The sequence below is a fragment of the Drosophila virilis genome, chromosome 2 (assembly GCF_030788295.1).
Source record: "Drosophila virilis strain 15010-1051.87 chromosome 2, Dvir_AGI_RSII-ME, whole genome shotgun sequence".
NCBI lineage: Eukaryota > Metazoa > Arthropoda > Insecta > Diptera > Drosophilidae > Drosophila > Drosophila virilis.
Window position 1 is genome coordinate 15,078,114 of NC_091544.1, and position 16,436 is coordinate 15,094,549.

At 37.8% G+C, this 16,436-nt stretch overlaps 1 protein-coding gene across 2 annotated transcripts; it reads left to right on the forward strand.

Moving 5' to 3' along the window:
• Positions 1-281: 281 nt before the first annotated feature.
• On the forward strand, positions 282-5,157 carry LOC6630727 (carcinine transporter). Of its 2 annotated transcripts, none has more exons than XM_015171604.3 (10): positions 282-922; positions 2,395-2,740; positions 2,808-2,926; positions 3,085-3,247; positions 3,331-3,507; positions 3,588-3,737; positions 3,866-4,090; positions 4,174-4,301; positions 4,419-4,840; positions 4,941-5,157. In XM_015171604.3, the coding sequence occupies exons 2-10, from the start codon at positions 2,427-2,429 to the stop codon at positions 5,037-5,039; spliced, it is 1,797 nt and encodes a 598-aa protein (XP_015027090.1). In that variant the 5' UTR covers positions 282-922; positions 2,395-2,426; the 3' UTR covers positions 5,040-5,157. The 2 variants fall into 2 exon arrangements, with proteins under 2 accessions (XP_015027090.1, XP_002053787.1); XM_002053751.4 differs by lacking the exon at positions 282-922 and adding an exon at positions 1,525-1,890.
• The last annotated feature ends 11,279 nt before the right edge of the window (positions 5,158-16,436 follow it).

Consider the following 16,436-nt stretch of genomic DNA (forward strand, 5'->3'; position numbering starts at 1 on the left):
TAACGAACCCACGAACTAACGAACTTTATGCTGGAATTTAGCATTTGTTTTTTCGCCTTTACTTTATTTTTGATGTCGCTTGTGCGGCCGGGAAGTAAATTTGCGCTTAAGTGGTTTAGTAGATTGTTAAATTGCTTTTGTCTTTCTCTCAGCGGATAAGTAAATGAAAATATGAAAATTGATATTATTGCATTGCACAAACTACGTGGACTTTATCTCATTTTCTGCCACATTTTGCGCTTAGTTTCAGTTTCAGTTGCCGTGCGCTCCGAGTCAGAGCCAGTGCAAGAGCGCATAAATAATAAATTCTATAATCTAATAAAATAGAATACCACAGACAATAGACTACCTTACATAGTATAAATATATTAACGGTCAGAGGAGTAAATGTGCCATAGAAAAGTAAAATTTGAGTGGAAAAATTCCAAACATTCTTGCTCAGTGACTTGAAAATAAGATTTATGCCATCAACTTAGCCAAAACTCTAAATTATCAGGCCTAAATCGTGGCTTATCCGTTTGACGGCTTCGTTTCACTGTGCTGCTGTATCCCCACATTTAACCACAGTACAAAAGGCTATCTTATCTCGCTTGAGCTCTAGACTCGAAGTGCAAAAATATCTAATGACCAGAATGAACTCGACAACTTACACAACTCAAACCTAAATTCTTCAATGCTAATCAATTAATAACTTTTACCCATACAAAGCGTGGAGAATACGTCAATCCTATTTGACACTCATGTCCGCCTAATATAAAATTTAAACGGTTTTCCTAGAAAGACCACATTTAGTCCCAGCTAATATTTGGTAACTTGACCCACTGCCAATTGCCAAAAACGATAAAATTTTGCTGACCGCGTTTAACATTAAACAGTTTTCGACTCCGGAATACTCTGTATCATATGGAAACAAAGTTGAAAGGTAAGAATTCGAAGTATATTCATTTTAAACATGACGTATATCAAAATTGGACTAGGTTAAATGCAAGTACCCAAATATGCATTTATCTCAAAGGCAATAGTCAATGTAGGAGCAAATCTAGAGCACATTATCACAATAAAATTGATTAGATTGGGATGAAAAATAATAAGAGTATAAAGTCTTGACACAAGATGTACCTTGATTTGTAAGCTTTATAAGTCAATAATAATTTTTGGATGAAACAAGCATTTGAGGAACTCTTTTATTTACCTATTAACAAATATAATATACTGAAATAATATATTAACAAATTAAATCGACTCGTATGGAGAAATCACAACCTGCACAATTGATTCTTTCAAATCCATGAGAAATTATTTTCCTTTTTCTCTTAATTGTCTAATGAACATTTGTTTTGAGTCTTGTTAATCGTTTGTCGTATATAACGCTGTAAACTAAACACCCGATGTTATCAGCAATTATTTTATTATGCTTATGGGGTCTGTCTCCGCTGATAAGCCACCTCCTACAGAGGGCCACTTTTAACACCAGCATTTGCCCGTGCGGGCACTCATAACGACACCCGCGTGTGTTGCAGACGGTTGATGAGCTGCTCTTCTATTCAACGGGCACTTGACAAACACAATTTGCATGCGAAATGTGAGAAGTGCAAGCGAATAGTGACTGATATCAAATACTATAATATTTCAATGAGATCGAGTTAATTGTGTTTGATTTTAATTTGTTTTTAAATTGCAATTATAAAGCAATTCCATTTTAGAGCGACAACAATAAGAAACCTTATCAAAGTCGGTTTCATAAATTTCCCTTAGTGCCGTTCACGTTCATAAAATCAATTACTACTCAAGAGTGTTTCAATTGCCGTGCGTTGTGAAATCTTTCCATAGATTGATTATTCAATTACAAGACACGAGCATATGTCAAAAATAATAATATCCTAATAAGCCGTAAGTATACTACATTATTTTACAAAATTATAAGCAAGCTTTTTGATTAGAAATTCAGACATCATTTTCAATTTCTCTGACTGAAATTCGTTTGCTGTTTATTCTAAAATAAATACAAAATGTTAAGCATATAAAATTAATGGCCCTTGGTATATGGTCTAAATAAATTTTAATGACACTCGGAAATAATAAGACGCCATCATAAAACACTTATCACATTCAAAATTTCTGCGCAATTTTTGACCAAATGCTTACTATTAGATTTGAAGATATGTGAAATTCACGGAATACAATTAAAATATTGCAATATAGCAACTTATATCAGATGGACTATATATAGCTTTAACATCGGCCGGACTTGACGCACTTAGGGCGCTATTAAACTTTCAAAATAATAAAACTGTATTATTGGGCTCCATCATTTTTACATGAGGCGTGAGGCCTTTCATAAAGATAAATGCAGCATTTGTGTGCACAGTGGTAATCTTATAACGATTTATGTAGATAGCAACAGCAGCCAACACTAATACAACACAATGAAAGATAAACTGGAAGAGGTGGTGGCCAACAGTAGAAAAGTGTCTACGACAGCGGCCAGCATACACGAAATGGATATAGATGCATCCGAGCTGAATGATCCATTCCAGGCACTCATGGAAAAGGCGGGCAACCATGGACGCTATCAGACACTCTACAATTATGTGTTTGTCGCTGGCCTGGCCTTTGCCGGTGCCCTGATCTACATGAACATCATATTGGCACTCAATATGCCCGAGCACTGGTGCACTGTGCCGGGCAGGGAGCTCACAAACTACACGCTGGATCAGTGGCGCGATTTGACATTGCCCAAGTGAGTTTGACTTTAGAAAAGCAAAGATTCAAAGCCTGTGCTAAGATTTACCATTTCCAATACATAGACAGACAGACAACCGGGGGAAGGAGACGCACAGCAGCTGTGAAATGTACGATATGAACTTTACAGAAGTAACCGATTTTTCAGCCTGGACCAATAGCCGCAGCAAAAATCAAACCACAGGTGAGTAGCACACATACACACACACACACACGCATACGCAGATATATATTGTCTGGCTTTGTGGCTTATGGAAAAACTTGCATCGATTTTGTTCGCTGTCTTATAAATTTTTACAACTTTGCACTCTAATACATTTTGTGGGGCTCTACAATTGACAGTTTGCCAGCATGGCTGGAGCTACGACCAGACCTGGTATGACAGCACAATACCCACTGACCAGAACTGGGTCTGCGCCAAGGATTTGTTTGTAACAAATGTGTTCGTTGTGGGCCGCGTCACGGAGGTGGTTGGTTCCTTTATATTTGGACAAATGGGCGATTCGTAAGTTGGCCAAAACTAAATTATGAGTCCATGTGCGCAATTGGCAATTGGTAATTGAATTTTGGCATTTGTATTGGTCCCAGCCTTGGACGCAGAGTGGTCTACTACATTAGCGTCGTCTTCTGCTCGGTGGGACGCATGGGCTCCGTTCTATGCACGTCCTCATATACATGGTTTCTCATCATGTCCGGCATTGTGGGCCTCACCGTCAACAGTCTTTTTCAATCGCCGCAAATTATTGGCATGGAAATCTCACGAGAGTAAGTTTGCAAAACAAAAAAACCAAAAAAAAATCAAATGAGAAAACGAAAAAGTTTCGTAAAACTAACTTTTTGGCTAGGGAGGATCGCAGTCGAATTGCCTTCTTTCAGAGCGTTGGCTGGTCTGTGGGCACAACGCTGATGCCGCTGCTGTTCTGGTGGCTGCGCCACTGGGAATCCTTTATGTGGCTAACATCGCTGCCCACGGCGATGGTTTTAATTTTCTCCAAGTAAGTCACGCAGTCAATTCAATTGAATGCTCCAACTATTGTCCAAGCTGCTGTCAATAGCCATTCCCATACGCATTTGTTTCCCCTTCTTTATCTTTTTCGTTTCTTTTTCGTTACTTTGTTTTCAGATACGTCATCGAATCGCCGCGCTGGTTGATTAGCAAGCAGCGCTACCGCGAAGCCATTGTGCAGCTAAAGAAGATTGCCAAAATTAATGGCCGCACATTCGATGTGACCGAGAAAGAGCTGGCCGAAATCTATAGCCTGGACAAGCAAGAGGTAACCTATGGCATGGCCTCGCTGTTTGCCGGCTGGCGTCTGGCGCGAAACACCACCATCATGGGTTTTAGCTGGTGCGTATCAAAAAACCAATTTGCATACCTAACTGCTGGCCATTTTGGTTGATTTCTTCACAACCCATCTGAACCATTACCAGGTGCGTGGTTGCCGTTTCGTACTTCACATTGGTGCTGTTCAGCTCGCGGATGGCGGGCAATCCGTTTTTGAACTTTTTGTACCAGAGCATTGTGGAAATACCCGCCTACATGGTCGGCAGATTTCTGGGTGAGTAAGAGACAAAAAAAAAGAAGCAGGCTGTACAGTATGCACAAAACCGACCATTGATTGCCAAATATGCTTATCTTCCACTCTTTGGCATTGGATTCCTCCCACATGCGCCAGGCGATAAATACGGACGCCGCTTTACCAATTCGGTATCCTTTCTTGTCTCCTTCATCACCTGCTTGCCCATCATTGCCTATGCCACGGATGAGCGCTTCGAGTGGCTGATGATCTATTTGGCCACGTTCATCAAATTTCTCAATGCGGTTACATTCTTTACGGCCAATCTGCAGTGCCTGGAGATCTATCCGACGTGCATGCGTCAGACGGGCATTGCACTGGGCACAATTTTGGCAAATGCAATTGGCGTGTTGGCCCCTTATCTGGTGTATCTGGGGACGACGGTAAACATACGCGCACCTTATTATATACTGGGCACCCTGTTTCTGCTGGGCGGAATCGGTGCCCTGTTTCTGCCAGAGACCCTGCACAAGAAGCTGCCAGACACCATCAAGGAAGCAAGGAACTTTGGCAGGCACGATGTAAGCATCAGCCATCAGGCATCGACGGCATCTAATTTATAATTTAAATTATGCAAAGCAGCCGTAGCCTAATTTCATTTTTCACAAATTTAATTTATAGAAATTCTTCAGTCTGCCAAAAGCGCCGCTGGCCCAGGAAAATAAGTCTACATCTCAGCCAGAGCTAACCAAGCTGAATCAGCCGGCATTTGCGCCTTGAATGAGCAGCTGAAGATGAAGCTGAAGCTGAGGCAGAAAGGCAATTGATTTGCTTGGCCCGTTGTGATGTTACATTAAGTACGCCCCAAGTATTACGAATAAAGTGTTGTTATACTTAACTGTACGTTTGTGTATATGTGTGTGTGTGTGTGTGTGTGTATGTGTGTGCGTTTATGTGTTTACGTAATAAGCCCCACATAAATCACAGAGACGCCGTCGAGAATGAATGAAATCTCTGCAATGAGTTTATCAGCGCATCTGTCAGATATTTACAAATTACCTGCGATACCAATGCCATGCCCTTGGCAAGAATACGCGGTGGGTACAAGAGCAAGCGCGTATCTATGTGTGTGTGTGTGTGAATGTTGCTTATGCTGATGCTACTGTGGCTAATTTAATAAATGGCTTGGCATACACACGCGTCGTATGCGTAATGCGCTCCACTCGCCTGATTTATGCCAGTTATGTATCAATTTTTATCACCAGTTGCAAAAATGAGCCGCCCCCCACGCAGACGCCAAGAGCTAGCAAAGTGTTAAACTGTAAGCAGACACTAACACCATCAGCAGCAATAACAACAAAAATAAAAAAGGAACAACAATAACAGGAATGAAAAGTAAGGCAAGTAGGATAATGAACTGGAAATTGAGATACCCTTCACAGCAGCTGCTTTCAAAGACACAAGACATTAGTCTTTGAAGTATTATGCATTAGCCAGAGAATCGTATACAACAAATTCTTGTTTATGTTCTGAATAATTTTGTAACTATTCGAATGAATCAAAAATTATCCCAACTCTTCAATCTTTACCAGCCAATATTTTTCACAACTATCCAAAAGCGTTGCCACGTTTCCACATGTCTAAAACTCGGCTTGCATACATGTTGCAAGTTTTTCAGACTACCAAATCCCTTGTCGGTGCATGTTGCAAACGTTGTTACAAAGTTATAATGCCCGCCAAATACACGGCAAGTTTCAACGGGAGCAAAACTTGTTTGGCAACAGGCACGCAGCCAGGCAGACAACGACGTGCAACTTTTATGCGGCAAGGTGTTTCGTTTTTCAAGTTATTTATTATGATTTATTTGCCAATGTGGCAGCATCTCAGACTGAGAGCTGAGCGAGCTGTAAGCCAACAGCCGAGACTGCGTCCAAGTCCCGAGGTTGGCGTTGAAGGCCTTCTCTGCTGGTCTGCAGCAGCGATAAGTAAATTGTTTATCCTTCTTTTGAGTTATGTGCTGCGACGCTACGGCCAGCCGGGGCAGCCATTCAGCTTGATGATCAGCTTGATGTTCGCAGCGCAGTTGCCCCGCACAGTAATGGCCCGGCAACAACGGAGGCAACAGCAGCAGCAGCAGCAGCAGCGGCTAACATTGTTATGCTTTCATAAACAGCTGAGCGCAATTTTCTGATAAGCCATAGTCCTGGCTGCACTTTCAGTGTGTGTCAGTGTGTGCGTGTGTATGTGTGTGCATGTGTGTTTATGTGTGGGTGTGTGCTGCTGTTACTGGCTATTTGTTTCAATTTATCATAAAAGGCAACGACGGAAGTCAGCCAAGCTGCAGTTGAATGAACGACAAGCGAGAATGTCTTCAGCCAGCTTAGCTTAGCCATAAGACGACGGGCCAAGTCCTTGGCACTGACTCTATAGGTTTACAAGGGATTTTGAGGCATTTGAAGCATCTATGGCATCATGAAGCGCGCCACAGCACAACACAGCAACTGCATAAATATTATGCGCAATTATCGCCATCTGGCTGGCTGCCAAATGCCTTTTAAAGCTTGAAAAGCCGCCGCAATCATTTGACAAAAATTGTATAGTACTCGTAGTCTTGATCGCTAAAAGTTCATTCATATATATATATATTCCTTTTTAATTCGTTATAATCCAACATTACTAATCAATTTTTTTTTTATTACAATCAATATAAATGATCCATTCGATACCAAAAGGGTATAACAAATCCAAAACAAGATTTTATTTAAGCGAGAGTAAAATCAAAATCATCAGAAAATATTGGACTGAAACCAGCAAAAATTCCGATTGTGGTTATACATAAAATACGAGTACAGGACAGTAACATATTCCAAAATCTGACTTTATCAATCTGAGATTTTTCAAAAACTTCACAAAATGCTGACCTTTAAGGCGACCATTTTTGGCATAGAATAAATACTTTAGCAACCACCAAATCATAGAATTGCAAAAAAAATCTACGAATATTAGGCAGTTTATTTATTTATTTAAATTCAAATACTCACTTAATTCATTTCCTAGCTCAAAAGTATGCAACGAAAATTCTAAACTGTGAATGAGCTCCAATATAATTCATACTCATTTAATCAATTTTAGTGTTTTTAGGTGCAAGCTGCTCACAAGTCGCTGGCTGGCTCAAGCTGCTAATGTTAGGCAGAAATATTTTTTTAAATTAAATATATATATATATACAATTAAAAACAAAAAGGAAAAAAAATTGCAACCAGCCGCAAGACAATTCGAATTGGTTTGCTTAGCTTTATCGTTTTTACACCAAACCCTTTTGCAATCAGATTAATTCCAGCACAATTATTGTACAAACCAGTTGCGATAGTCTTCGTTTGTTTCGAGTCACTGTAAATATATTGTGAAGGGTTGCTTAGTTTGGTGAGGAGGCTAAAGCGAGGCGCTTGTGAAATTCTTGAAGCTTTTCATATTTCACTCAATTGGGTATGAATAAAACTATTTGCAATATTTCATGCAGCCAGCTGCCACATGAACAAAATCCAGTTGGGGTAAAATACGGAGAAGGGCGAAGTGGCAGAGTTGCACGTTGGCTGTTGCTGTGGGTGCAACAACAATGATTGCGCTTTATTTGCGATAATAAAACACACCATCGCGCCCTGGAGGACAACAACAAGGACGATGGAGACTTTGGGCGAAATCGAACCGCGAAATTGTAACAAACTGCGCGTGCATTGGCCTCCATGGCAGCGGTAATAGCAAAAGTCAGGACCCAGACCCAAGCACCAGGATCCGGATGTGGCAGCGGCAGCGGCAGCGGCAGCGCGAATGCGAGCGCCAACAAGGATCCGGCTGCATTGCCGGGACGCAAAATATGGCAAGCTGCAAAGAATATTTAAGCTGCGACGTTGCTGCAAATATTAAAGAAAAACATGTGAAAATAAGAATGCGAAACGAGCGGTATGACAGGGGTTGTGGACGGGGCGGGCACGAAGTGAAATTGTTCTGGATGCTGGCAGAAGGATTTACTGCATATTTCATGTTCACAACGAACCAATTTTACGCTCTTCAAATCCTATTAGTCAATGGCCCTTTGGGGATGCAACGGCTGCGCTAGTTACGGCAGCTGTTCGGCAATGTTTAAAGGGTTGACCGGGGCTAGTGGGGGTGTTTGGGTGCCTGGGTGGCTTGACTGGTTTGCTTCTGTTGCACTCTCATTGTGTTTTACTTATAGACACATGTATATATATATATATATATATATATAGTGACATATCCATAGTCGCACCCACCCTTTAACATAACTTAGCACATAAGCATAAGCACAATTATAAACATTTCTAATATTGTAAACAAAGAGCCTGGTGATAACATCGACATTGGTCAAGATCAAACTGTCCCCCTTTGGTAGACATAAACAATTCACCCTAAATATCACGCCACTGTCAATGTTCCCATCAGAGTACTATCCCACGCATAATTGCTGACGCAGCTCAAACTTCACTCAATTTTGACTCAAACTCTCTCAAAGCGAAGTTTGCTAAGCGACCGCAACAGTTAGATAAATCAGTTCATATTCGGGAAGCAAATCTGAATGTACTCAACAAAAGTAGCCGTTAAGTGAAAATAATAAATTGAAATATATTTTTTTATAGTAACCTAACGTGTAAAACTTAATTGGCGCAGCCGGTAGGATACGTCGGGAAAAATTAAAGATCGCTAAAGGATAATTAATTCCCAGATCTAACGCACAATCGCGACCGAAAGTGTTGTCGGAGTGTAATAAAAAATTTTCTCGAATACGTATCCGCACAAGAACCTTCGGGTCATTAGTAGCTTAATAATATTGACCCTTTGGGCAATAAAGCTACTACAGTTAATAACGACTGGCTTTGCATATCGTTTGATCCCTGCAATACGTTATTACTGAGTCTTTTTAAGACACACACACAAAAAAAAAAAAAACATTTACACAATAATCCATCACAAACTTTAACTTAAAATAAAAGTGCAAAATCAAAGAACAATAAAGTTCAAACCTACAAACTCAAAACTATTCAAAAAAAAGTGTATTACACCAAGATGACAATGGAATTATCAGAACAACACCTCAACCAGGCCCTTTCACAACTTAGACAGGTGCCAAGCTTTGACGGATCAACGGATCAACTAAACGCCTTCATTAAAAGGATAGATTACATCCTACACCTGTATCCAACCCGAGATGTTAGACAACATAGCATCTTATACGGAGCCATCGAATTGCAAGTCACAGGAGATGCTCAGAGAATATCACAAAGGACAGCAGCCAACACTTGGCAGGAGCTGAGAAACGCATTGATTGAAGAATACAAAGTGCAGACACCATTTGAAGAACTCCTTCGACGCTTATACAACACGAATTACCAAGGAAACGTCCGTAAGTTCATCGAGGAGCTCGAGAATAAATCTTTTGTTATTTTAAATAAGTTAGCACTAGAAAATATACCTAGCAATACAACCCTTTATACAAATGCTATGAATAACACAATCAAAGATGTTATTACAAAAAAATTACCAGATAGGCTTTTCATGATGTTAGCCAGACACGACATTACGTCGACACAAAAACTAAAGCAAGTAGCTCAAAGAGAGGGATTATATGAAAATAGCGTTACTGAAAAACCTAAAAATAATAATGTTCAGGGAAATCCAAATAACAATCGTAGGAACATGGGAAATTATCAGCAAAATGCTAACCCAACCACCATTTCAAGTGGCTATTCCAACACGAATCAGAGTTATCACGCACAAAATAAACAGCATAATAAGTCCGAAGACAATCAGAAAGCTCACCACGAGTTCCAACAGAAATTAAGTCAAGGTAGATACCAAAATCCCTTAAACTACCAAAATCAGTCCCATTCACGCTTGAATGCACCAAACCCTCCGACTAAACGTCAAAGAGATAGTAACAGTGGGCAGATGAAAATGGATACATCCGAAAATTTTCATCAGCAAGCCTCGGAACAAACAGAAGAAATCCATTCATAAAATTGATTATGAATGACGAAGTTCTAAAATGTGTCATCGACACAGGTTCAACCATAAATCTAATGAAAACAAACCGCTTAAATTTTCCAGTTTACAACGAAACATTAAAGGTTCACACCATAAATGGTGTTATTGAATTAAAACAAAGTATACGATTAGGAGCAAGCAAAATTTGTCCGAGCAAACAAAAATTCTATATTCACGACTTCTCAGAGCATTATGATGTTCTGATTGGGAGAGAATACCTTGAGGCATGTCAAGCAAAAATAGACTATGCACAAGGATCCGTAACCTTAGGAGAATTTAACTTTTGTTTTAGATATAATGACGAAGAGGTCGAAGAGGACATGACCGCACAAGAGTGCCTTGATCCACCCTCAACAGAGGACAGACCATTTAACTTCGCTATTAATAATGAATTAATAGAAAACAATGAGTTTAGGCTAGAGCACCTAAACTCAGAAGAAAAAGAAAAAATAAAAAAAGTTTTACATGAATTTCGTGATATCCAGTACCATGAAGGTGACAATTTGACTTTCACTAGTACAATTAAACACAAAATTCTAACAAAACATGAGGACCCAATTTACAAGCGTCCATACAAATATCCTCAAATATACGATGAGGAAGTAAATAAACAAATAAGCGATATGATAAAACAAAATATCATACGTAAATCCAAATCCCCTTACTGCTCACCAGTAATAATCGTTCCAAAGAAAAACGATGCATCTGGAAAGCAAAAGTTCCGGTTAGTCATAGATTACCGCAATCTCAATGAACTAACTATTAATGATAAATACCCTATCCCGATCATGGATGAAATATTAGACAAACTTGGAAAATGTCAATATTTCACAACCATTGATCTAGCCAAAGGCTTCCACCAAATCCAAATGGATCCTGGTTCAATACCCAAGACCGCATTTTCGACTAAACATGGCCATTACGAGTACACTCGCATGCCATTTGGTCTTAAGAATGCACCTGCAACGTTCCAACGTTGTATGAACAATCTCTTAGAAGATTTAATTTTTAAAGATTGTCTGGTCTACTTAGACGACATTATTATTTTTTCCACTTCATTGGAGGAACACATTTTGTCGCTACAAAAGGTATTTAAGAAGCTTAGAGAAGCTAACTTAAAACTACAGTTGGATAAATGCGAGTTTATGAGAAAAGAAACTGAATTTCTCGGTCACATCATCACAACTGAGGGTATAAAACCAAATCCCAACAAGATACAAGCAATTGTCAAATTCCCAATTCCAAAAACCCCAAAAGAAATTAAATCATTTCTAGGATTATGTGGTTTCTATAGGAAATTTATACCAAATTTCGCTAATATAGTAAAACCATTAACACTTAAATTAAAAAAGGGAGCAAAAATCAATATAAAAGACAGAGACTACGAGCTAGCGTTTGAAAAGCTAAAAGTACTCATAACATCCGACCCAATTTTAATATACCCTAACTTCGAAAAACCATTTTCATTAACTACAGACGCGAGTAATATGGCAATAGGGGCCGTCCTTTCGCAAGAGCATAAGCCTATATGCTATGCAAGTAGAACTCTCAACGAGCATGAGTTAAATTATTCAACGATTGAAAAAGAATTATTAGCAATCGTTTGGGCCACTAAATACTTTAGGTCCTATCTCTTTGGTCGACAATTTCAAATCCTTAGTGATCACAGACCACTCGTCTGGTTAAATAATATGAAAGAACCTAACATGAAATTACAAAGGTGGAAGATCAAGCTAAATGAGTTTGATTTCCAAATTAAATACGTCCCAGGAAAAGAAAATTATGTGGCAGATGCTCTGTCCAGAATTCAATTAAACGAAAACTTCTTAGGCGAAGATACAATTAGCACAAGAGCAACAATACATAGTGCTCAAGAAGACAACAGTAACCATTTACAAATCACAGAAAGACCACTTAATTATTATAATCGACAAATAGAATTTGAAAAAGGAACCGAGAACGAAACAAAAGTTACGAATTACTTTCACAAAACCAACATAAAAATTACGTACAAAGACATGACTAATACGCATGCCAAAGAATTAATAAAAGAATACTTATGCACAAAGAAAAGTGTGCTATACTTCCACAACGAAGCAGATTTTCCAATTTTTCAAGAAGCCTACTTAGAAATAATAAGTCCGAATAATTCAACAAAGGCAATGAAAACTAGTACAAAATTAATAGACCTTCAAACATACGCAGAATTCAAAGAATTAATATTAAAAAAGCACAAAGAATTATTACATCCAGGAATTGAAAAAACTATCAATTGGTTCAAAGAAACCCACTATTTCCCAGATTATCAAAATCTAATTCAAAATCTAATAAATGAATGTGAGATTTGCAACATCGCAAAAACAGAACACAGAGATACAAAATTAACTTTCGAAATAACTCCGGAAATCGCTAATATCCGAGAAAAATATGTAATGGATTTTTACATAGTAGGAGATAAACAATTTTTATCTTGCATTGATATCTATTCAAAATTTGCATCATTAATAGAAATAAAAAGTAGAGACTGGCTAGAAACCAAACGAGCTATATTACAAGTGTTCAACCAAATGGGTAAACCCATCGAAATAAAGGCAGACAAAGACTCAGCTTTTATGTGCACAGCTTTACAATTATGGCTAAAATCAGAAGCAGTAAATATTAATATAACCACTAGTAAAAACGGTATATCCGACGTAGAACGATTTCATAAGACAGTTAACGAAAAACTAAGAATCATTAACAGCGACTCAGACGTCGAAAATAAACTTACAAAATTTGAAACTATACTCTACACGTACAATCATAAAACAAAGCACAAAACGACTAACAGAACACCAGCGGACATATTCATATATGCAGGTACACCAGAGTATGACACTCAAGCTAATAAAGAAAAACTAATAAATAACCTCAACAAAAACCGAAGAAACTTTTAACAATTTAATTGAACAAAGTAAAGAATTCAATAACCTTATACAAATCGAATACCTAGTAGAAAAATTAAACAGAGAAATAAACGGCTTAAAAATAGCCAAACGTAGCAAAAGAGGTTTAGTTAACATAGTAGGAACAGCATATAAATACTTATTTGGAACATTAAATCAAGAAGACAAAGCAGAAATTGAACAAAAAATAAGCAACTTAGCAGAAAACAGCGTTCAGGTTAACGAATTAAATTACATAATAGAAGCTATAAACAAAGGAATAGAAATCATGAACGAACTAGATCAAGAGAAACAAAAAGGAAAGAAATTAGATATCCTTATATTTAACTTACAACACTTTACAGAATATATAGAAGACATTGAGATGGGAATGCAGCTCACAAGATTAGGAATTTTTAACCCAAAATTACTAAAACATGACTATTTGTTGCATGTTAATTCTGAGAAATTGTTGAATACAAAAACTTCCACTTGGTTTAAATCAGATACAAACGAAATACTGATAATATCCCATATTCCTCGAGAAATAATAAAAAGCCCGGTATTCGAAATAATTCCATACCCGGATGAAAATAATAATATTTTGACAGAAATAGCTCATGAAAAATATTTTACCCAAGATAAAAAAGTTTATAGCAGAGAAACAAAAAAATTAATTAATAATGAATGTTTAACAGGAATTTTAAACCAAATAACATCAGAATGTAGTTATACTAAAATTTTGCAAAATTTTCAAATCAACTACATAGAACCAAATATAATTTTAACTTGGAATTTACCAAAAACTATATTAAACCATAATTGTATAAATAACGAAATAACAATAGAAGGAAACAATATAATAAAAATCTTTAATTGTTCATTGCAAATTAATGAAATTTCAATTTCAAACAATATGTTAGATTATACTCAAAGCATTTACGTAAGCAATGATGTTATAAAATTAGAACCACTTTCGTTTGTACAAACGAAACAAATTATAAATGCACATACAAAATTTAACAATGTATTCCAGATAATTACAATAACCATATTTGTAATCATATTAATAAGTTTAACACTGTATTTGACATATAAGTTCAAAAGCATACCTAAGAAATTAATTATAAAATATAAAAAACCCAAAGTAGAAGAAACACCTACAATAATAGGAGATATACCAATTCTAAAAGAAGAAAATGTTACACTATATCCAAACTTAAACACCTGAGGACAGGCACTTTTCTAATGGTTGGGGGAGTGACATATCCATAGTCGCACCCACCCTTTAACATAACTTAGCACATAAGCATAAGCACAATTATAAACATTTCTAATATTGTAAACAAAGAGCCTGGTGATAACATCGACATTGGTCAAGATCAAACTGTCCCCCTTTGGTAGACATAAACAATTCACCCTAAATATCACGCCACTGTCAATGTTCCCATCAGAGTACTATCCCACGCATAATTGCTGACGCAGCTCAAACTTCACTCAATTTTGACTCAAACTCTCTCAAAGCGAAGTTTGCTAAGCGACCGCAACAGTTAGATAAATCAGTTCATATTCGGGAAGCAAATCTGAATGTACTCAACAAAAGTAGCCGTTAAGTGAAAATAATAAATTGAAATATATTTTTTTATAGTAACCTAACGTGTAAAACTTAATTATATATATAAGTAATACTCAGGCGACTGGCCCAGGTCAGCTTAGTGTGCCTGGCATTTCCGCACGATTATTCCCTGTAAGAGAGCGGGTGTGCGAATGTCCGCGTATGTGTGTGAGTGTGTTTGTGTGTGTGTGTATGTATGCTTTGACTGGGGGCTAAGCCAGTTTCAGCCCCAAACCTACGGTAAAGGACCTCATCAATCTCGCTGCTTGAGCGCATGAATTATGAAAAACGTGCAAAATGCAAACGGAAATTAAAATCTATCGTAAAAAAAATATACGAAAACCCTTTTGCCACACACATGAGCTAAGGCGCACACACACACAAACAGCAACTGCTAAGCCAAAAGAAAATACACAGTTCGTTAAACAAATGCGCGCTGTTTGGGCGCATAAAATCAAACAAAGCTTAAAAAATAAAGCAAAAACAATGTAAAGACAATTTAATATATTATAACCGAGTAAAGCCAAGCCGGGACAGGGGCCGCCAGCCAGATTTGACAGGCGCCCAGACCGACCGTTGTCTCCTGCGCAGCTGTTGAAAAACAAACCTCAACTTTTGGTCGCATACAAAATTTCTGTCATGCTGAACGCGACTAAAGCCGGTTGGTGCCTGCACTGATATCCTTTATTAATTTAACAGGCTTCCACTGCGCCTTTGACTACAACTTGAACTACAACAGCAACGAAATTCAACAAGCCATAGAACATATGAGAGTCCATGCATTTTTCATGAGGTGTTGGCTTTTGTGCCCATCACAGTCATCAGCAACAGCAGCAGCAGCCAATGCAATGCCAAACATCAGCCAGAGTCAGCTGTGGGCCTGCCAGCTCCAGTGTCTACTGCTTCTGCTGCTGCTGCCGCTCCTGCTTCTTGGCCAGGTGCTGCTACTGCTGCTGCTGCTGCTGCTGCTTTTGATGTTGATGTTCTGGCTACACTTGAACTTACAATGACATGTTCGAACTGTGTGAGCTCTGCATATTTGCCAGCAATACACTGTGCAGGTGCATTCCATTTATTTCTACCCTTTCTCTGCTATTTTTACAAATTGCTTTCATTAGTTTTAATGGAGCAGCCTGCTAGATGATATTTGAGACGGTCTGCTTATTTTTGCATTTCTGTAAATTTTGATATTTCAACAAATAAAAAACAAACAAAAAACACCCTCTGGCCAAGTGATTAAACCAAAATGCTTTGCCCATAGAAACGTATGTAAAAGAAATAGTATTGGAATTATATGCAACAATTTAAATATTTAAGCTTAACACAAAATATAAATGCCTCAAATATTTATTGAATTCCGGAAAAATAAGCAAAATACATAAAAACGTGCGAAACGAAAATCTGTATTTGTGTGCTTATTAAAAAAATTAATTCTAAATAACTTAAATAAATATTTCTGCAAAAATTCAAAGATAATCAGCAAAAAGCCCTTTTAATAAGACGAGACTAAGAAGAACTGTAAGACATAGAATACAAATATTTAATATTCAAACATATTAATGACAGGTTAAAGCTCAA